General features: G+C 73.6%; 1 protein-coding gene across 1 annotated transcript; it reads right to left on the bottom strand.

The window, feature by feature from the left end:
- Window positions 1-10,824: 10,824 nt before the first annotated feature.
- Window positions 10,825-16,911, bottom strand: ANPEP (alanyl aminopeptidase, membrane). The gene is made up of 20 exons (XM_064517788.1): window positions 16,016-16,911; window positions 15,480-15,622; window positions 15,263-15,399; window positions 15,018-15,144; window positions 14,735-14,889; window positions 14,545-14,658; window positions 14,319-14,462; window positions 14,161-14,226; window positions 13,950-14,015; window positions 13,683-13,855; window positions 13,471-13,547; window positions 13,206-13,339; window positions 13,043-13,098; window positions 12,802-12,949; window positions 12,635-12,726; window positions 12,301-12,411; window positions 12,027-12,194; window positions 11,808-11,945; window positions 11,602-11,683; window positions 10,825-11,341 (listed from the first exon to the last, which is right to left on the bottom strand). The coding sequence occupies exons 1-20, from the start codon at window positions 16,621-16,623 to the stop codon at window positions 11,183-11,185; spliced, it is 2,898 nt and encodes a 965-aa protein (XP_064373858.1). The 5' UTR covers window positions 16,624-16,911; the 3' UTR covers window positions 10,825-11,182.
- Window positions 16,912-21,144: the final 4,233 nt, after the last annotated feature.

Here is a 21,144-nt window from a genome sequence, read left to right as displayed (position 1 = left end):
AAGAACACACGCACAGACCCTCGTGCAAGAACACACGCACAGACCCTCGTGCAAGAACACACGCACAGACAGAGGCTCGAATGCATGTTCAAACACACACACATGCACGTGCATACGCGCACACAGAGCTCTGCCACAGGGTCTCTCCGCGTGCCCCCTGCCCAAGGCACGCAGCTCTGTCCTGCTCCATCCGCTCCCACTGTGCAGGATCACCCCAACCCGCTTCGTAAAGCCGAATAGGACAAGACAAGTCCCCCTCAGGCCTGAAAACCTTTGCAACACGGGGCTGGCGTGTCCCCTGCGCGGCACCTTGTGCTGCTGCCCCCCAGGAAAGCCGCTGGATCTGCCCTGCCCGGGGCAGGGTGACGCACGTCCGAGGCACCGGGGCTAAGGAGCTCTGCGAGGCGCTGGCGGGGAGGAGCAGGGCCAGGGGCTGGGTGGGGAGGGAAATGCGCTGCAGCTGTGGGAAGGAGCCCCATGGGCTGGGCCAGGCCCAGGGCCCCGGGGAGGGACTTGCCCCAGCCCCGCAGCATGTGCTCCTGGGGGGCTGCAATCGCTGCTGCCAGGCCCCCAAACCAGGTGGGCAACCCAGCTCCCTGCCCCTTGGCTCAAAGGAGTGGGCACCGGGATCCACGCCGGTCAGCTCGGGGGTCCGGCTGGGGTCCGGGCTTGGGGTCCTGCTGCCCAGTGGGAGCCCCAGTTCACAGGACGTCCGGCTGGGTGTGATGGGTGCAACCGCTCCTCGCTCTGGGTGCAGTTTGCTGGGGCCCAGAGACCCACAGGTCCCTTCCAGCCCTATGTCTGCCCGCTGCCCCCAGCCCACGGCTGCCCCATGGCCGCAGTGTCCCCACAGCCGGAGCCATAAGGACTGCGGCTGTGGCCTGGGGGAGGGGAACGTGGCTCTTCTGCATCTCAAAGACTCTGTCCCCCTGGCAGAAGGAATTAACGTTATTAGCAAGTCATTTCACAGATAAGTGGGGCTCATTAGCCCTGCAGACCCCCTGCCCCAGAGCCCCTGGAGTGGGAGGAGAGGGGCCCCCCGGCACATTAGCATCTGGCTGTCAGTCCCTTTGACGGGGTCCCCATGAGGGACCCTCCAGCCGTCCCCGGCCCCGGGTGCAGGCCCTGCACCCCACGGGGAGCCCGTCCCATGGGCAGTGCAGACGGGGTTCCCCCCGGCAGCCCCCCGTGCACACGCTCTCACCCCGGGCGGCCGGGCCCCGCTCCGGCCGGGGGTCTCCAGCCCCGGTGGGGGCACAGCCCAGAGCACCGAGCCCTCCCCCGCGGGGCCCTGGGGTGGCTCCGGCCCAGCCTCTCCGCCCGCCCTCGGGGGTCCCGTGGGCTGGGGGTGCCGGGGAGGCCCCAGCTGCCCGGGGCCGGCAGCCGGCCCTTCGGCAGAGGTGTCTCTCCTGATACCTCCCAGCAATTGCTTTCCCAGATGCCGTCCCGCCCAGCCGCAGCTGCACGGCCCCGCAGCCCCCCGGCCCCGCAGCCCCACGGCGGAGGCACAGCCCCCCTGCCCCACTCCCGGAGGGAGGCCTGCGCCCCACTGCAGAGCAGGAATTGCACTGGCTCCACCGGCCTCTCCGGCCTCCTTCCCAGCCCCGAGCTGCTGGCCGGGGGCTGCCGCGGGGACTGTGCCGTGCTGCACCCGGCCGGTCCCTGCGCCCACCCGAGCCCGGCTCCCGCTGCGGGGACAGAGGCGACACACAGGGTGGGCACAAGGGTTTATTTATGTACAATCGTGGCCAGCACGTGCAGCACAGGTCCAGGCTCACACAAGCAGCACCTTGTCCCCGCCACCTCCCAGCTGTCCTGGAGGGGACACGTGTCCCTGAGCCTGCCGAGCCGCACACATCTGCTCGGAGCACCACGAAGCCGCACGGCGCCTGGGGCTCCAGTCCCCGGGTCCTGGCAAGGCCGGGTCAGTCGTGGGGCTGCGGCGGGAGCAGAGCCTCCAAGAGCGAGAGCAGATCCGCGGAGAGGTCCTGCAGGGAAGCAGAGGGATGGGTGAGACGGGGCGACCGGCCAGTGCAGGCGGTTCAGGGCAGGGTCCCGGGGGTCTCCTGGGGGGACCAGGAGGACAGACCAGCAGAGCCACCCACCAGGACAGCACCTGGTCAGGGCCAAGCTGCTCCGTGGCCTCAGGTCCATCCCACCAGCGGAGACCCCGGCAAACACGTGGGGGGACCCGGCAGGGAGGATCGGAGCAGGCTGAGGGAGCGCGCGCCGGGCACGCACCCGCTGCAGGCTCAGCACCGGTCTCGGGGGGAAGGGGACGTTTCTGAGTGCCCATTCCCAGGCGACGCTGCCATCGCCCCAGCGCCAGCCCCCCGCACGGCCCCAAGCCGAGGCCGCAGGCACCCCGAGGCCGAGCCCTGCCTCACGTCAGCCCCACGCAGGGGAAGGACAGCTGGGCTCGTGCCACCCCGGGACAGAGCGCACCTACCTGGGTGATCATCCCCGCATCCAAGAACTCTGGCCACGTCAGCCCTGCGTCCAGGATGGGGTCGCCGGGGGGCTCCGGGGGGGTCCCTGCCCCTGCGTCGTGAGGAGGGGGCAGCCAGGAGGACATGTCAACGACGAGAGCCCCGTCCAGCTCCGGGCGGGACCTGGCCATAGGGTCATATGGCGGCGACCCCCAGGCGCCCGTGCCCACGTTGGGGGCCCCAGACGGCTCCGGGGGGGTCCCTGCCCCTGCGCAGCTAGGAGGGGGCAGCCAGGAGGATGCATCGATGATGAGAGCCCCATCCAGCTCTGGGGGGGTCCCGGCCACAGGGCTATATGCTGGCGACCCCCAGGCACCCGTGCCCACGTCGGGGGCCCCGGCCGGCTCCGGGGGGGTCCCTGCCCCTGTGCAGCGAGGAGGGGGCAGCCAGGAGGATGCATCGATGACAAGAGCCCTGTCTGGCTCCGGGGGGGACCCGGCCATAGGACCGTACGGCGGCGACCCCCAGGCGCCCGTGCCCACGCTGGGGGCCCCGTCCGGCTCCGGGGGGGCCCTGGCCATAGGGCCGTGGGGCGGCGGCGACCCCCAGGCGCCGGGGGCCGAGGCGGGCGGCGGGCGGCAGCAGCCCAGCCCCGGGGGGCAGAGCGGGCAGCGGCGGGCGGCCCCCCCCCGGCGCCGCGCCAGCGCCTCCTCGCCGAGCCCCAGCAGCGCCCCGAGGTGCCCGATGTAGCGGGCGGCCAGGCGCAGCGTCTCCACCTTGGTGAGGCTCTGCCCCGCGGGTGCCAGCGCGGGCGGCAGGTAGAGCCGCAGCGTGCGCAGCGCCCGCGCCAGCTGCCTCATGCGCAGCTTCTCCCGCTCGCTCGCGCTCTGCCGCGGGCCCCCGGCCGCCCCCCGCGGGATGCGGCCGCCGCGGGGCCGCGGGGCGCCGGGGCGGCGGCGGGGCGGCGAGCGGCCGCCGGAGTCGGGCGAGGCGGCGGGCGAGCCGGCGCTGCCGTAGCCGTCGGGCTCCGGGGCGGCGCGGCGGCCGCAGCGGCGGGGCGGCGGCGGGGCGGCGGCTGCCATGAGGGGCCGAGTGCGGGCGGCCCCGGCGGCCGCGGCTTTATGCCGGCGCGGAGGTGCGAAGTGGCACCTCGGCCGGCGTCGTGCGCACTTCAAAGGCCGCCGGGCGCCGCGCTTTGAACACGCGGGTGACGAATTTCACCCCGGCGGCGGGAGGCCGCCGCCCCCGCAGGCCGCTCGGACCCGGCCCGGCCCGCTCGGACCCCGGCTCGGCCCGGCCCGGCGCCCTGGCGCCCTGCGACGCCCCGCGGTACCGCTGCCGCCGCCCGGGCCGGCTCCGCGGTTCGGGAGCGGGGTCGCGCCGCGCCGCCGCCCGGGGCCCGGGGAGGGGGAGGGGGAGGAGGAGGAGGAGGAGGAGGAGGAGGGGGCCCCCCCGCAGCCCCCGCTAATGGCGTTTCACACGCTCCCACTAATGAGCCCTGACGCCTGCTGGGCCGCGCGGCCCCGCCGCAGCCCCCCGACGGCCGAGCCCCCTCCCCCCCCGCTCCGCTCAGCCCCCCCCCCCCCGGACCCCACACCCCGGTTCTGCTCCCGGCCCCTCTGCAGAGCATCCCCCGTGAGAAAGGGTCGCTCGGTGGGGAGAGCCCCGGGCAGCCCCGCAGCCCCCCCGGGCTCTCGGGACCCCCGCAGCAGCCCCGCAGCCCCCCCGGGCTCTCGGGACCCCCAGCAGCAGCCCCACACACTCCCCCGGGCTCTCGGGACCCCCGCAGCAGCCCCGCAGCCCCCCCGGGCTCTCGGGACCCCCGCAGCAGCCCCGCGGGGCGGGAGGGAGCCGCCCGGGGGCACCGCGCGGGCCTCGCCGCTGGCCGGGGCGCGGGGGCTGGGAGGGGGCCCCCCGGCGCGTTCCCAGGCCCCGCGCAGGTGTCGCTCCCCGCGGCGGGTGTAAAGGTTTCCAGGGAAACCCAGGCCCGGCGCGCAAGGAAAACAGAGCAGGGAGCGGGCAGCGGGCCCCGAGCGCAGCACGGCCCCGCCGGGGGGGGCCGCACCAGCCCCCTAACGTGCAGTACATGCAGCCCCCTTGTAACAGCGGTGTGCACGGCCCCCCCGTGTCACCGGGGGTGCACAGCCTCCTATGTCACCGGGTGTGCACGGCCCCCCGTGTCACCGGGTGTGCACAGCCTCCTATGTCACTGGGTGTGCACGGCCCCCCCGTGTCACCGGGGGTGCACAGCCTCCTATGTCACTGGGTGTGCACGGCCCCCCCGTGTCACCGGGGGTGCACAGCCTCCTATGTCACCGGGTGTGCACGGCCCCCCGTGTCACCGGGTGTGCACAGCCTCCTATGTCACTGGGTGTGCACGGCCCCCCGTGTCACCGGGTGTGCACAGCCTCCTATGTCACTGGGTGTGCACGGCCCCCCCCCGTGTCACCGGGTGTGCACAGCCTCCTATGTCACTGGGTGTGCACGGCCCCCCCATGTCACCGGGTGTGCACAGCCCCCCCGTGTCACCGGGTGTGCACAGCCTCCTATGTCACCAGGTGTGCACAGCCCCCCCGTGTCACCGGGTGTGCACAGCCTCCTATGTCACCGGGCGTGCACAGCCCCCGTCACAATTTCCCACTGAGCAGGTCCACATGGAAACACCCAAGCAGGGACCCCAGGGGGGCAGAGCTGTGGGGCACCGAGCTGGGCACAGAGAAACGAGCTGGGCACGGGGAGCAGAGCCGGGCATGGGACTGGGCATGGGGCACAGAGCCGGGCATGGGGCACAGAGCCAGGCGTGGGGCATGGAGCTGGGTGTGGGGCACAGAGCCAGGCATGGGGCACAGAGCCAGGCATGGGGCATGGAGCTGGGAGTGGGGCACAGAGCCAGGCATGGGCACAGAGCCGGGCATGGGGCACAGAGCGGGGCACGGACACAGAGCCGGATGCAGCGCACGGGGCCGGCCGTGGGGAACCGAGCTGGGCAGGGGAACTGGGCTGGGCACAGGGCACCGGGCTGAGGGCAGGGCACAGGCTGGCCACGGGGCACAGAGCTGCTGTGGGGCACTTGCGGGGCACGGGGCTGGCCATGGGGTGGGCAGGCTCTGCCAGCCTGTCCCGGGGACATGTCGGAGGGACTTTCGCCACCCAGGCTGCAGATAACGCCGCATGAGCCAGGGTTCGTCACTGGTGGGGCTCACATTTCCAAGCAGTCACATGGAAGTTATTGAGTTGTGGTTGGAAAATGCGTGGTGGCACGGAGGCAGCGCGATAAGTCTGGCACTGTTCATCGCCAGCCCCCGGCCGCGTGCTGCAGCGAGCCGAACCGCTGCCGTTCCCGTGCTCGCACCTTCCTCGGCAGGAGCGGCGGAGGACAGGGCTCGGCGCTGCCCGGGCTGGGCACCGCGGCTCGGCCCCCGCGCCAGCCGCCCCGCCGCGGGCCGCAGCACGCTGCCGCCGTGCTTACGGGCCCGGCTGGGAACCTGCGCGGGGGCGGCTCTGGCTTTAAAACCGTCCTGTGCAGGTCACCTTGGGGCTGCCCGAGCCCCGGCGGGTCGCTGGGGCCGACGCCGTGGGGAGCAGGGACTCCTCTGCCTCCAGCCCCTCCCGCGGCCACGCACGCCGTCGCGTCCAGCCGTGGCCGGCGAGGCGCAGCCCTGCCCTCCGAGCCGCCCACGGCCCCGGCACAGCACCGACAGCCCCGGCTGCAAACGCGGCCGCTGCCGGGGCCCGGCAAACCCCGCTGCAGGGGTTAACCGCTGCCCGCACCCGGCCCAGCCCTGTTAAAGGTTAACACCCCGGACCTTTGCAAGAGCCCAAACAGCCTCTATTAGGTATTATAAGAACACTGGCAGCTAAATCAGCAGTTATCTCATTACAAACACTTCAAATGTAATGGATAAATGACTGAAGACTTAATACTTCTTGGTTCCTGCTCCTGCCCTCTCTTACACTGAAAGAAGTGCTGAATCACTTCTCCCATCCAAGGTCCAAGCGCGCCGGTGCCTGACTCTGACTCGGACCCTGCAAAGCGTTTCCATGCTCGGAAACCCGGCTCATCTTCGCAGGGACGGCAGCCGGCACGGCTCGCCCGGAGCCGGCGGGGCAGCCGGGGCTGCGGGCGGGCAGCCAGGAGCGGGGCCGTCGGCACGGCTCTCGCCCAGCGCCCAGCGCTCGCCCCTCGGCGCTGCCTTGCCCCTTTCCCAGGCCCCCTCCTGGGTCTCATTAGCTGACGAGCTCCCGGGTAATGAGTTCTGCGGCCCCGCTGCGCAGCCGGTTCCCACCTCCCTCCGTGTTTAGACAAGTGCTGGAGCGCGGCGGGGCCGTGACGGCGCTGGGACGGGGGGTCAGAGCTGGCCTCCCGCCGCAGGCAGAGGTCACAGCCCCCAGCCCCGCGGGGGACCCGGGGGTCCCTCCAGCCCGTGGCATGGGCAGCCTCCCACCCGGGCCCTCATCTCTGGAGCAGACCCTGGACGAGCACCGTGCCTGGGCCCAGACGAGCTGATGGGCTGTGTGCCACCGGCACCTCTGGGGACACATCTGGGGCACCCTGCAGAGCCGCGGGGCAGGCACAGCAAGCCCCCCCGCTGCTGCACGCTCCTCCTCCCAGCTCCGAGCTCCAGCATTCTCCTCCGCCCCACGCCCAGCAGCGCATCCTCGCCCAGGACCCCCGTGCCCGGTCCCGCAGCCGTGCAGGGGGCAGCAGCTCCCCGGCGGCTCGGAGCCCCCCAGGACGTGCGCACGTGGGACAGCACGAGCCTGGCACCGCCGAGGCACCGGGGCCCTGCCCGCCCGTAAGGCCACCCCGAAACTCGGCCCCGCAGCGGCCCGCCTGCCCCATCGCCTGGCACAGCTGCTGCGAGGCGCATGGTGCCACGGGGCCGGCCTGCCTCCCGCGGGCTGCGGGGGCCATGGGAGCCGGCCCCCCCGCACGGGGCAGAGCCGAGCGGGGCACGCAGCCGTGCCACGAGCAGGGGCACGAGAACAGCTCTGCAGGCCTCATGGGGCGGCGCGTGGGGAGGGCTGGAGGTGCAGGTCCCGCCTGGGGTCCCCAGCCCAGGGGCTGCGGTTTGCCCCGGCTGGACCAGGCACGCACAGACCCCGCTCCGTGCAGCCGAGCGGCCCGGCAGGGCGCAGGGCTGGGCCCCCGCAGACCGCACAGGCTGTTCCTGCAGCTTCCCCAGAGCTCGCAAGGAGCTCGGCGAGGCAGAGCTGCATCTGCCAGGGCGCAGGGAGGCCGAGGCAGCACGGCCGGGATGCAGGGACTGCCACGGTGCAGCCCAGCAAGGCAGCACATCGCTCTGCCCCAAATGCGCTGGCCTGGCCAAGAGTCCCTGAGCCAGTTATACAGAGGTGGGAGCCCACCGGGACCCCCAGCCCTCAGGGGGGCTGTGCAGAGGGGCAGGGGCTGTGTGGGCATCGCCCCCGCCACGGTGCAGAGCAGGGGACACCCCGAGGACACGGGGCTGGCTTGGCAGCCACCCGGGCAGCAGAGCCGGGGCTCGGGGTGCTGGGCAGCTCTCCCACCTCGCGCCCAGCGCCGCAAGGTCAAGTCCCCGCTGCAGCCCAGCACCGTGCACCCGGCCGGGAGAGCCAGGGGCTGCGGCAGGGCTGGTAGGCACGTTAGCACCTCTCACGACCGTGTGAATTGGCCCTTGCACACTTCCCAGCGCCGGGCAGCGCCAATTAAGGGCCGGAGGAGTCAGAACTGACACCTCCGCAAATGGGCCCGGCTTTCCCAGGCTCCCGGCCCCAGCCCCATCCCGCGCCCCCCGGGCTCTGACACCTCCGGGCGGCCCGCAAAGCCGTTGCTTCACACCTCGGGCCCCGCATAAAGCCGGGGCGGCTGCGGGGCAGGCGCAGAGGCGGGCATGGCCGGCTGCCCGGCACCGCTGCTGCCGGAGCGCGGGGCCGCCACGGAGCCCCCCGGCCCGGCCGAGCCCCCCGGCCCGCACCGCTGCCGCTGCGCACCGGGACCTGGGGGGCGGCCAGGGCGGTGCGGGGGCCCGCGGCAGAGCGCGAGCGAGCGGGAGAAGCTGCGCATGAGGCAGCTGGCGCGGGCGCTGCGCACGCTGCGGCTCTACCTGCCGCCCGCGCTGGCACCCGCGGGGCAGAGCCTCACCAAGGTGGAGACGCTGCGCCTGGCCGCCCGCTACATCGGGCACCTCGGGGCGCTGCTGGGGCTCGGCGAGGAGGCGCTGGCGCGGCGCCGGGGGGGGGCCGCCCGCCGCTGCCCGCTCTGCCCCCCGGGGCTGGGCTGCTGCCGCCCGCCGCCCGCCTCGGCCCCCGGCGCCTGGGGGTCGCCGCCGCCCCACGGCCCTATGGCTGGGACCCCCCCGGAGCCGGACGGGGCCCCCGGCGTGGGCACGGGTGCCTGGGGGTCGCCGACATACAGCCCTATGGCTGGGACCCCCCCGGACCTGGATGGGGCCCCCGGCGTGGGCACAGGCACCTGGGGGTCACCGCCATACGGTCCTATGGCCGGGTCCCCCCCAGAGCTGGACGGGGTTCTCGTCTTCAATGCATCCTCCTGGCTGCCCCCTCCTCACCGCGCAGGGGCAGGGACCCCCCCGGAGCTGGACGGGGCCCTCGGCGTGGGCACGGGCGCCTGGGGGTCTCCGGCATACAGCCCTATGGCCGGGACCCCCCCGGAGCTGGACAGGGCTCTCGTCGTCGATGCATCCTCCTGGCTGCCCCCTCCTCGCTGCACAGGGGCAGGGACCCCCCCAGAGCTGGAAGGGGCCCCCGACATGGGCATGGGCACCTGGGGGTCGCCGCTGTATGGCCCTATGGCCGGGACCCCCCCAGAGCTGGACGCAGCGCTTGTCATCGATGCATCCTCCTGGCTGTCCCCTCCTCACCGCGCAGGGGCAGGGACCCCCCCGGACCTGGACGGGGCCCCTGCCATGGGCACAGGCACCTGGGGGTCACCACCGTATGGCCCCATGGCTGGGACCCCCCCGGAGCTGCCCAGGACCGCTGGATTAGACTCGGGGTCCTGGTCCTCATCGCCCTGTTGCCGCGCAGCAGCGACCTCGCTGGACCCCCCCCGGAGACGAGATGTGGCCACAGGCACTGGGACGGTTTCCCCCCCCTGCACGGAGCCGGCAGCCCCCGGGGCGGTGGTGGCGAACGCGGGGCCCCAAGGACCCTCCGTGCACCACTCTCTGCTTGACGCCCACTACCAGGTACACACAGCCCCCAGCCCCCTGCCAGACCGGGCACCAGCCCCGGCCCTGGTCCTGCTGGGGGGCAGTGGGAGGGGGGCAGACGGCCAGGGGTGTTGTGGGGTGGGTCGGGGGGATGCTCCCCGCGGGGTGCAGGGGCGAGGGGCTGCCAGGGTGCCCCAGCAAAGCCCCGTGCAGGTGAAGCCATGCTGGGGCGTCCACCCGGGCTGGGGGAGGTGGCAGCAGGAGAGCCAGCTCGGGGGCGCGGGGTGTGGGACGTGGGGCGCGGGGTGTGGGGCGCGGGGTGTGGGACGTGGGGCGCAGGGTGTGGGGCGCGGGGTGTGGGGCACGGTCTCCTAACACAGCTCTCTTTCGGCACAGCTCGGCAGCCCGCAGGCCCCGGACCCGTTCGTCTCCCCAGGGACCCAGCCGGCCCCCAGCCTGCCCGGCTGCACCCCGGCCCGGCGCTGGGGATGGTGGAGCTGAGCCCGCGCCCGGCGCTGGACGGGCAGCGTGGAGGGCGGCAGCCTGGCCGCACCGCGCTGGGCGCCGGGGAGGATCCTCATTAAAGCTGCCGTGCACCGCCGCTCGCGCCGTGTCTGCTTCCCGCGGGTCCCGCGCGCTCCCGCTCCCGACGCCCTGGCGAGGGGGGGGGGGGCGGGTTGCCTGGAGCACCCACCCGGGGGCCACAGACGGTGGGGCGAAGCCCCGCTTCCACCCGCGCTGCACCCCCCCCCCCTCGCTGCCACCGGGCTGGGGCTCGGTGATGTCCCTGCTCCCGGGGTGCCGGAGGGGATCCCGGGGGCTTCCCCAGCCCACTGCGTCCCACGGCCACGCTGGCCCGGGAAAGGGCAACCTGGAGATGCCCAACAAGCCCAGCGCTCCCCCCCCCCCCCCCCCGGGCTGCCTCCGGGCGGCCCCTGACCGCGGGGGGGGGCCGGTGCCCCGAAGCAGGCTGCCGGCGGCCGGTGCGCGAGCGGCGTGGGGCTGGCCCGGGCCCAGCGGGAGAGCTCGCACGCAGCCGTCAGACGGAGGGGCCGGGGAGCCTGGCGTCTGCAAAGCCCCCAGAGCCACTTAGCACCGGGCTCCTAATGGCTGGGGGGGGGGGGTCTGCTGCCGCGGGGTCCCAGGCGTTTCCTGCCCAGACCCCTGCCCCCTCCCGCCCCCCGGCCGCCCCCCCGGTGCCCCGCGCCCCCATCCCGCCTGGCACCGCCACCAGCGAACTCTCACGTGCAGCCCTTTACTTGTAGCATCCACGACCTCCCACGGGCCTTCACAGAGCCCAGCAGTGCCTTAGCCTCCGGCAGCCGTGGGGCAGCGGGGCCCCCCCAGCAGCCCCCCGCAGTCAGCCCGTCCTCGGCCCCTCGCGCGGGCGGGGGCAGCCGGGCTGCAGCACCCCGGGGCGGGGGCGGCGGGAGCGTGGCGTGCGGGGGGCATCGGGGAGCGGGCGCGAGCCTGGCCTGGCCATCGAGGGCGGCGGGTCCGGGAGCGCCGGGTCGGTCCCCCGCAGAGCCCGTGCCGCCCCGGCCGGCCCGGCGGCCGGTCCCCGAGGAAGGTGCGCGGCGGTGCGGCTCCTGGACGCGGCTAGCTGGAGCCGGTCTCGCCCTGGAACCAGGCGAGCACCGCCTGCTTGTTCTTGTTCACCCAGTTGATGTTGGTTTTCGTCTTCTCCAGCGCCTGCTCCAGCGCACGCGTCGCCGTCCCGAAGCCTATCTCCTCGTTGTCCACCTTGAACTGCTCCAGCTGCAGGGGGGGAAGAGGGGCTGGAGCAGGCGCGGGGGACCCACGGCCACGGCACCCCGGGGCATCGCTGGGCAGCGACCCGGCCCCCAGCAGCGCGGGGCGGGGCACGGGAGCTGCCGGACGCCTGGGCCCGCGGGGGCTGGGGCAGGACGCCCGTCCCTGGGCGCAGCGGGCAGTGACGTGCCCCCGCGTCGCACCGGGCCGGAGCAGCCTTGGCCCCGGAGCCCCGTCCCAGGGACCCTGCCAGGGCCGGGACTCACCTGCTGCAGCTCGAACTCGGTGGAAAACCGCTGGGTCACTGCAGTGATCAGCCGGGAGAAGGAGAAGGAGCCGCTCCCGTACCTGGGGGGGGCAGAGGGACGGCTGAGCGGGGGCGTCCGCGGCATCGCCCCGCTCGGGCGCGGAGTGGCACCGAGGCTGCCCGGGGGGGGGACTGGGACCGCTGCCCCCCTCGCGCGGCACTCACTCGTAAAGCGTCTCCCAGTTGCTGCGGAGGAAGTCCCAGGCCAGGGGCTGCCCCACCACGTTCCTGGCGATGCTGACGAAGGTGGAGGTGGCGTCCTGCCTCCGGATCTTGGTGGAGTCGATGGTGTAATAGAGGTACCTGGGGAGGGACGGTGGCGGTGGCGGTGGCGGTGGCGGTGGCGGCAGCGCCGCGGCCCCGCGCCCGGGACCCCCCTCCCACCTGTTGAGGATCCAGGGGGTGGTGCTGCAGGTGAGGGCCGAGCGGAGCTTGTCCGCCTCGGACACCACGCTGGCCGCGCGGAACCGCTCCCAGATGAAGTCCCAGGTCGTCTCGTTGCCGGTGGCCACGGCGCTGCAGTAGATGGAGGTGCGCAGGTTCGGCGGGATCCTGCGGGAGGGAAGGGCCGTGTCGGACGGGACGGGAAGCCGGCGCCGTGCCCGGCCGGGCGGTGTGGGGCGGCCCCCCGGGCCCAGCCCACCGCAGAGGGACTCACGGGTTGTTGCTGACGTTCCTCTGCCACGCGTCGAGGTAGGCGGTGGCCAGCTGCTGGCACTCGGAGATGCCGTAGGAGCAGGCGGTGCTGATGGCGTTGATCTCATTGTACCTGGGCAGGGGGGAGCAGAGTGGGACCGGGCACCAGCACGGGGGCCCCAGACCAACCAGCCTGTGCCGGACCACGGGCAGGGTCACGCACCCCCTCCCCGGGCACGCCGGGGCCCCGGGACCACCGTCCCGGCGTGGAGGAGGAGCCCCCGCGGCCCGCGAGGAGCCGGGGGGACAGCGCAGAGCAGGGTCCCGGCCCGGCCCCGGCGCCACGCGGCACTCACTGGTCCATCAGGCCGCTGGGGATGGTGGACCAGTCGCTGGTGATGTTCTTGTAGTGCTCGAACAGGGGCGTCACCTGTTTCTGGATGTAACTCTGCAGGCGGGAGGGCGGTCAGCGCTGCACGGGCGGCAGCGGCCCCCGGCCCGGCTCCCGCGCCGCGCTGCTCACCGTCATGGGCCCGAACACCTCGCTGCGGTCGAACATCAGCTCCAAGTAGTCCAGGTTGTCGAGTGCCGCCTGCCAGGGCATGTACTCCGTCTCCTGGCTCAGGAACCGCGTGGTGTTCAAGGCCACCGTCACGTCGACGTAGCCGGCCCTGCGGAGGGGCGAGCGGCGGGTGAGGCTCCCTGGCCCCCCCGGACCCCGCGGCCCCACGGCCCCCCCCCCCCGCGCGGTCGGCACCGCTCACCTGGCCAGGTTGAAGGCGTCGTCGATGATCTGGGCCCGGTTGATGAGAGGGATGACCTGGAGAAAGCAGAGCCCGTGCGTCAGGGCAGCCCGGGCGCGGGGCGCAGCCCGGCCCTGCCGTGCCCCCGGCCCCCCCGGCCCCCCCGGCCCCCCGCCCCACGTACCTCGTGGTCGCTGGAGAGCTGGTTGAGGAGCTGGTCCCAGTTCTCCTGGTTGTAGTTGACGCGGAAGTACCCGCTCACCCCGACGTTCAGCAGCAGCCAGCTGGGGCTGCTCACCCTGAACGCGTCGTAGGTGGCTGCCGGGGGGACGGGAGCGTCCGCGGGGGCCGCACGCCATGGGGGCCCGGCCCGGCCCCCCCCCCCCGCGGCTCGCCCCCGCCCCAGAGCCCCCGAGCCCCGCGCCGGGCACCCGCGGGCACCCACAGACCTGAGACGTCTTCCAGCCAGTACTGCTGCTTCACGCTCCCGAGCGTCTGCCAGGTGATGGGGACGATCCAGGTGTAGCTGCGCCGGGGGGACGGGCAGAGCATGGCACTGCCGCCCGCCCGCCGCGCCGCCCCCGCCCAGCCGGCCCCCGCAGCAGGGAGAACGGCCCGGCCCGCCGGCCCCGCCGCGCCGCCCGCCCCCGGCGCCGCTCACTTGAAGGAGGAGACGCGGTCCACCACGGAGGTGGGGTCCAGGAGGAAGTGCTTCTGGCTGATGCTGCCGTTGAGCGTGTTCACGGTGACCAGCGGGAAGCCCATCTGCAGCGTCCAGCGGTCCATGATTTGGCCGATAGAGGTGGGCAAGGAGACGCTGTACTTGTCAACAGCCTGCAAGAGACGGGACCGCGCGGGTCAGCGGCGCGGGGGCCGGGGGCTGCCGGGGCTCGGCGGGGCGGGGGACGCCGTCCGGCCCTGCTCGTACCGCCTGCAGATGGTCCCAGAGGTCGGAGTAGATGGTGTTCTCGTAGGCGTAGGCGTGCAGGTAGGACTGCAAGAGCCGGAGGAGAGCGCGGTGGAGGGCAGGGCCCGGGCGAGCGGCACCCGTGCTGGGGGGGCACCAGCCCCTGCGCAGCCCCCGCCGCGGGCCGCCCTCCCACCGGGCCCGGGGGCGCCCGGCACCGGCGGAGCCTCACCTGCAGCCCCTCCTTGAACACGTCCTCGGTGAGGAAATCGGAGAGCATCCGCAGCACCGAGGCTCCCTGCAGAGAGGGGGTGAGGGACGGGCGCGGGGCAGCCCCCCGGCCCCCCCGTGGCCCCCCACGCCCCGGGACCCCCCCCCCCCGGTTCCCACCTTGCTGTAGGCGATGGTGTCAAAGACCTCGCTGATCTCGTCCGGGGTGTTGATCTCCTCCTCGCTGAAGGAGAGCGGGTGGGAGGTGGTCAGGGCATCGGTCGCCATCACCGTGAACACCTCGTTGAGCACCATCAGGTCTTTCTGCGGGGGGGCTGGTGTCAGCGCCGCGGCAGCCCCCCCCGGCCGCGCCGGCACCCCGGCCCGCCCCGCGCCCCGCACTCACGATGCCCCAGGAGGGCTCGGCCGAGTCGGCACCCAGGTACTCCACGTAGGAGGCGAAGCCCTCGTTGAGCCAGAGGTCGTTCCACCAGCGCAGCGTCACCAGGTTCCCGAACCACTGCGGACGGAGCGGAGGGGCCGTCAGCAGCCCGGCGCGGCCACGCAGGGTGGGCGGGGAGGGGGCCGCCGGGCACCTGGTGGGCCAGCTCGTGGGCGATGACGGTCACCACCCGCTCCCTGTTGCCGATGGAGGAGTAAGCGTTGTCGTAGAGCAGCGAGTTCTCCCGGTAGGTCACCAGCCCCCAGTTCTCCATCGCTCCCGCGCTGAAGTCGGGCAGGCCGACCTGGTCTGGGGGACGGAGACGGCCCCTTGGCGCGGTGCTTCCCGGAGGCCGGACCGGCCGCTGCTCCCGCAGCCGGCGGCACGACCCCGCTCCCCCGCGCGCCAGCCGCGGAGCGCAGCCCCACGGCACCCACCGGACTTGGGCAGCGGGTACGACGTGTTGTAGTGGCTCTCGAAGAAATTGAGGATGGGGCCTGTCACCTGGAGCGCATAGCTGCCCTGGCCCTCAGCGATGGCCTGGGGGCGGCCCCAGATGCGGATCTGCAAAGGAGAGATGCTGGGCTCAGCCCCCCGCCAAGCTCTGCCCCATCCCACGTGCGCCGGCACCCCGAGCCCCGGCCCGCCAGGCTCTGCCCCGTCCCCTGGGCCCCCGCCCTACCAGCACGCCCCCGGAGGTGTTCTCCACGCTCTCGAACTGGCTGACGATGAAGGCCAGCAGGTAGGTGGACATCTTGGGGGTGGTATAGAACTCGGTGACGTTCCAGCTCTCCCCATCGAGCTGCAGCTGCTGGGTGCCTGCGGGAGAAGAGGGACGGGACGTCACCAGCTAGTCCTGGCCCCCGTCCTGGCCCCGGGGCCCCCTCCGCCCTGCTCACTCCTGACAGGCATGTTGGAAAGCGCCGTGTGGTCGGACGGGTGGATGATGGTGACCGAGAAGTTGGCTTTCATGGCAGGCTCGTCAAAGCAGGGGAAGGCTTTCCGTGCATCGGTTGGCTCCATCTGCGTCGTGGCCACGACCCTGCAAGCAAATCCCCCGTCAGCACCCACAGCCGGGGGTCTCTGCGCCCAGGCCACCCACCGGGGCCAGCCCCTATGGCCCCGCGGGAGAGCCAGGGTCCCTCAGCACAGCAGCACCCCGCTCCCTGCCCGCCCGCCTGGCCCACGGGCAGGAACACAGGGAATCGCCCCAGGCAGGACCCAGGGCGGTCCGTGCCCGGGGGGAACTGGGGCACAGAAGCTCTCCAGGGCCCGCAGCCTCCTCGGTCCTCAGCCCCAGCTGGAGACAATACGCCCCAGAGCTGGCCCGTGCCCTCTGCTGCCCCTAGGACAGCCCCAGCCTCGCTGCAGACCCACTCTCCCTGCGCTCCCTTCTCCCTCCCGTCTCCCACCATCCCTCCCTGCCCCCACCTACTTGGTCTCCGTCCCATCCTCGTATTCACTGCGGTAGAAGCCGGCCAGGTCATCCGCCAGCTCCCCGGTGAAGATGCTGAAGAGGCTGTAGTACCGGCCCTGCTGCAGCTGGGCCGCCAGCTGCACCACCAGGTACTGGGTGGTGGTCTCCAGCCAGGTGCTGGTGATGGCGGGCGCGCTGGAGCCGTCCAGCGCCTGCAGCGAGGTGTGGAAGCCCCCCTGCAAGGTGTAGTTCAGCTTGTTGCTGTGGATGAGGATGATGTCGGTGGGCTCCTCGCAGACAAAGACCACGGTGCTGTTGCCCGTGAAGACGTACATCTGGTTTTCATCGGGCGTCAGGAAGGGCCTCAGGGTCACCTCGTAGCTCTCCGGCTTCAGCGTCGTGGGCAGCCTCCAGCTGTTCCAGAGGTTACTGGCGGCGGCCGTGGTGGCGGGGGCGGCCGCGGTGGAGGAGGCAGCCGTGGTGGTGGAGGTGGCGTCGGAGCCCGAGGCCTTGTTCTTCTCCTGGGCGTACACCACCGAGAGCGCGATGATGGTGGCCACGGCGCCCAGGGCCAGCACGATGGCCACGATGCCGACGGTCTTGCTGATGAAGAAGCCCGCAGCCATGGTGGGACTGCGGGAGCGGCGCTGCGAAGGAGGCTCTGCCCGCCTGGCACGGCTTTTAGCCTCTCGCTCCCGCAGGGTTTATTAGTCCAGGTTAATGGGTGAAGTATTAAACGACCATGAGGCTCGGGGGGGGTGACAGCCCCCGCGAACTCCCTCTCCGCGCACTCGCCTCGCCGCGGCGTTAACGTGCAGCGCAGTGTTGTTGCGGCCGGGGTTGCACCGGGAGGGACGGCGGTGGGCGAACGGGCGCGGGCGGCAGGCCAGGACTCCTGGGTTCCTCCCGGGCACCTGCCCGGCCCTGCGAAAGGGAGCACGGAGCGGGCGTCACGGCTGGCGGCCACGTCCCCGGCTCCCTGCGGGACCCGGCGAGCCGCCCCGGGACCCCGGCCCAGACTCGACATCTCCCTGCTCGCCCGCAGCTCGGCGGAGCTGGCCCGCGGCTTGGAGAGCCACCAGGTCTCCCCAGGGCAGCGGGGCGAGCAGGGGGGCACAGCGCAGCCCCCAACCCCGGGGTCCCCCCGGCACAAGGCTGGGAGCGGCGGGGCTGCGCTGCGGTGAAACCGCCCTGCCCACGGCGCTCACAAAGTCCAAGCTCCTATTATCAGGTTTATATTGTACCGGAGGAGTTCAAACTCCAGGACCCGTGGATGCAGCTGGAGATAGCGTGTGCCCAGCACGACGCGCTCCCACCGCGGGGCCCCGGGCCATGCAAACCTCGCGGGCCATGCAAACCTCGCGGGCCGTGCACCGCCGCGCGGGCAGGGGAACCTGCTGCTCCACGTGCAGGGGCAGGGCGAGCTCTGCCTCCGCCAGGGAAAGCGCCCGGCACCGCCCTCCCGCCAGGCACAGCGGCTCTGCCGGGGAGCGAGACGCGAAGGGGCAAAGTCCCGCGGAGGGCTGGGGGCAAGGAAGCGCCATCCATCCCTCCCCGGGAACAGAAAGTGCCTTTTCCCAAGATCTGATATCTCCAGTGCCATGACATCAGCAGGACTTGCCCTGCCGGGAACCGGAGCGCTGGGCATGGGACAAACATAGGAAACAGATGAGGAACATCCTCAGGGAACACTGCCCCGTCCCCGCCCGTCCCAAGAGCGCACAAACACAGCTGTGGTGTCACTGGCGGCTGAGGAGGCTCCGGGAGCCGTCCCGTCCCCTGGGGCGTGCAGCATCCCCGGCCCTGCGGAGCCGGACCTTCCACAGCCCCGCGCGGGCCCGGGGGCTGCGGGACACGCGCTGGCCAGGGCCCCGCTTCTGCACCGCGTGCCACGGAACAGCGGAGGTCGGTCTGCCGGCTGGGACAGCTCCCAGCCCACTTGGTGCAGCCCCCGGGAGACGGGGGCCACGGCCAGCGGGGACAGTGCCTGGGGACCCCGGTGCCCTGCAGCCCGCGCCGATGGGCACGCTGCGCCCCAGCTCCCCACGGAGACGTCCTGCGGCGTGGTGCACCGGCGCTTGCCCGGCTCGGCCCCCGCGCTGGCACGTGTGGGCTTGCACACCCCCGGTCCTCTGCGCACCCTCCGCCCCGTGCAAATCCCCGCACACAGCGCGCACGCCCTGCATGTCCCGCGGCCGCTCCTGAGCCCACGTGCGCACACCTGGGGCACAGAAGCTACCGCATCACTCGGGGCCCCACGTGCACGCAGCGGTCCCTCGAGGCCCAGCCCTGCACACCCCACGACCTCTCACACGCGCACGCACACCCCGTAGCTCCCCTACAGCACACACACACACTGCGCAGCTTCGTGCACCCCGCCACGGCCCCTCCATCACGCGCGCAGTCCCTGCTCCCCACGCACGCAACCCCGCTGCCCCGGGCACGCGAGCACGCTGCCCAGCCGCCGCCGCCGCCCAGCCCGGGCCCCCTCTGCCCCGGGGGGCATGTCGGAGGGCTGCCCCCGCGCCCCCGGGGCTGCCAGCACCCGGCTCTGCCCCGACGTGGGTCCCGGCTGCAGCGGCCCCACTCACCTTGCTGTGCTCAGCCCCAGGGCGCGACGCGTCCCGCGACTCCCGCCGGCCCCATCCCCGCCGGGGCGCCCTGCCTGCGCCCTGCCTGCGCCCTGCCTGCGCCCGGCTCTCCCGCCGCCCCGCTCCGCGAGCCCGGCCAGCCGCCGGAGGAAGGTTTCCTCCTCAGGCTCCGAGGGAAGTAACCTGAACCGCTCCTCGCCACCTTAACCCCTGGGCTGCTGGCCGGCCCTGCCCGGAGGGGCTGGCCGCGTCCCGGGGCGGGCGGCTGCACAGCGCGGCGCAGGGCACCAGGAGCCCCCGGCTGCAGCCCGGGCTCCCACGCGCCCGCAGCAGGGACGGGACGGGCATCGCTCCACACGGGGCCGGTGCCTCCGGCACGGCCAGGGCCCCCGGCGCAGCACGGCGTGGCGGGACCCACCGCAGCCGCGACCCCTGGAAGGCATCCCCTGCGGAAGCGTGCCGGAGGCGGCCGGCCCCAGGAGCCCCGGGGAGCGCGGTGCCCTGCCGCCGGGACAGCCCGCAGCCGCCCCACCGGCCGCAGCCCCCTCCCAAGGGTGCTCCTTCTTCACCTGCCGCCACCAGCGCGCTCGCCCCGGGGCAGCGGGGCACGGAGCGGCAGGGGACGGGCACGCCATCGCCCGGCGGCACCCGGCCAGCTGAGCACGGCCGGCTCGGTGCACGGAGCAGAGGCATCCCCGCTGGGGAGGATGCTGCCCCCTCGTCGCCCCCAGCCCGGCCCTGCACCCTGCCCTACCTGGCACCAGCAGGGACGGGCTCGCGCGCCCGCTCGGGGGACCCGCTGGGACGTGGGGCCGTGGACGGGGCGCGGACGGGGTTCGTCACGAGCCAGCGGCTTCTCGCTCGCTGCCGCCAGGTGCGAGGCAGCAGGGCCTGCGGTTTTGGGGCTTTGCCCTGGGAAGGGCCCAGCTGCCAAGCACAGCCCAGGTGCAGGAGCAGGAAGCGGGTTTCACCCCGTGCTTGGCAGAGGCGCGGGTATACACTCGTGCGTGGTGTGCAACCACTTGAGGTGAGGCTGGGCACATGCCCGCGTCACTCAGCCTCGCTGCCGAGGAGGCGAGGGCTCGGGGTGACGGGGACGTGCTCCCGCCAGCAGCCCCGGCCGACCCTGGCGAAACCCGGCGGCTGCTCGGTGCCAAGACCCAGCCCGGCCAGGCAGGGGCCAGGCAGGGGCCAGGCAGGGGCCAGGCTGTCCCGGGCACCCCAGCTCGGGGTGCCGGGGCAATGGGGCCGGCCCCAACGCAGCGCCGCGGCCGTCGCTTCCCGGCACGCAGGAGAGCGCCGAGACCCCGGGCAGAGCCGCGTCCCCGGGGGAGCCAGCGCGGAGCAGCCCAGCCCGCTGCCCCGTCCTCCCCGGGAGGAACCGCGGGCTGGGGGCTCAGCCCCGCTCATCGCAGGGCGAACAGCCCCCTTTTCCGCTGCCCTTTGCACGAGCGCGGGGGGAGCGGGAGGGGAAAGGGAAAAGCCTGAAGCAGCAGCACAGACTCACCTGCCCCCGTGCAGCCCGCGGCCCTCGGCCTCTGCCGCCCGACCCGGCGGGGTGCCAGGAGGGACGGCGAGGACGGTCCCCCAGCCCGTCGCAGCTGCTGCCCCCGGCCCCTTCTCCCCAGCGCCCGCCCGGTGTCCTGCAGCGGAGGGAGGACGGGGCTCCGCTTCGCTGCCACCCCGCTGAACCTTCACCGCCTGGCAATCCTGAGCATCCCCCTCCCACCCCGGGGCCAGCCGGACCCCAGCCCAGCCCCGGGCACCGCCGGGCCAGGAGCTCGCCAGGTCCCGTGCGGCTCTCGCATGGCCCCCACGGCCACTGGCAGGTGGAGGAGGCTGGTGGGGAAGAGGAAGAAATTCTTCGCCCAGGTCCTTGACCTCCCGGCTCGGCTCGCAGTGGCGGGCAGCCAGCTGGGGAAGGGTTAAGCCGGCAGGGAGGGGAGCGGAGGGGCGGCAAGGAGACGGCAGGAAAATTCCTTCCAAGCACAGTCAGCGTTTCCCTGCCAGGGGGAAGTGGAGGCAGAGCCCACGGGAGTGCAGCTGGGCTGGCCGGGGGCGGGCAGGGGAAACGAGAACAGGAACAGGCCCCCGCGGCAGCCCCGGGCCAGAGCCGCGGCAGGACGCGAACCCGCCGGAGCCGGGGGCCTGGCGACGGGGCAGAGCAGCACCTCTGCTCGGGAGACGCCGCCGGCCGCCCCGCGCCGCGCTCGGCCCGCCGCCTCCTCCCAGCCAAGCCCTCGCGTCCCGGAGCGCGGCTGCCTCCCCGGAGTGAGCCCGGACGCAGACGGCAGGACGAGGCGCCCAGGGGCCGCAGGGCCAGACGCCGGCCCTGGCCCCAGCCGAGCTGGGCGCTGCAGCCTGCCGCGTGCCCGGCGACGTCCCGCTCGCTCCCCGCGAGCCCCGGCAGCGTCTCCGCCGGGCAGAGCTTTCCCCAGCGACCCAGCGGCTGGTGCCGGGCAGCAGCAGAAGGGGCTGGACGAAGACGAGCGTCGCCGTTTCGGCAAGAGCCAGAGCAGGCTCCACGGCCGTCGCCTCGCAGCCCGCCGGGGATGC

Source organism: Dromaius novaehollandiae, chromosome 10, assembly GCF_036370855.1.
Source record: "Dromaius novaehollandiae isolate bDroNov1 chromosome 10, bDroNov1.hap1, whole genome shotgun sequence".
NCBI classification, from domain to species: domain Eukaryota; kingdom Metazoa; phylum Chordata; class Aves; order Casuariiformes; family Dromaiidae; genus Dromaius; species Dromaius novaehollandiae.
This window is presented reverse-complemented; position numbering and strand designations above follow the sequence as displayed.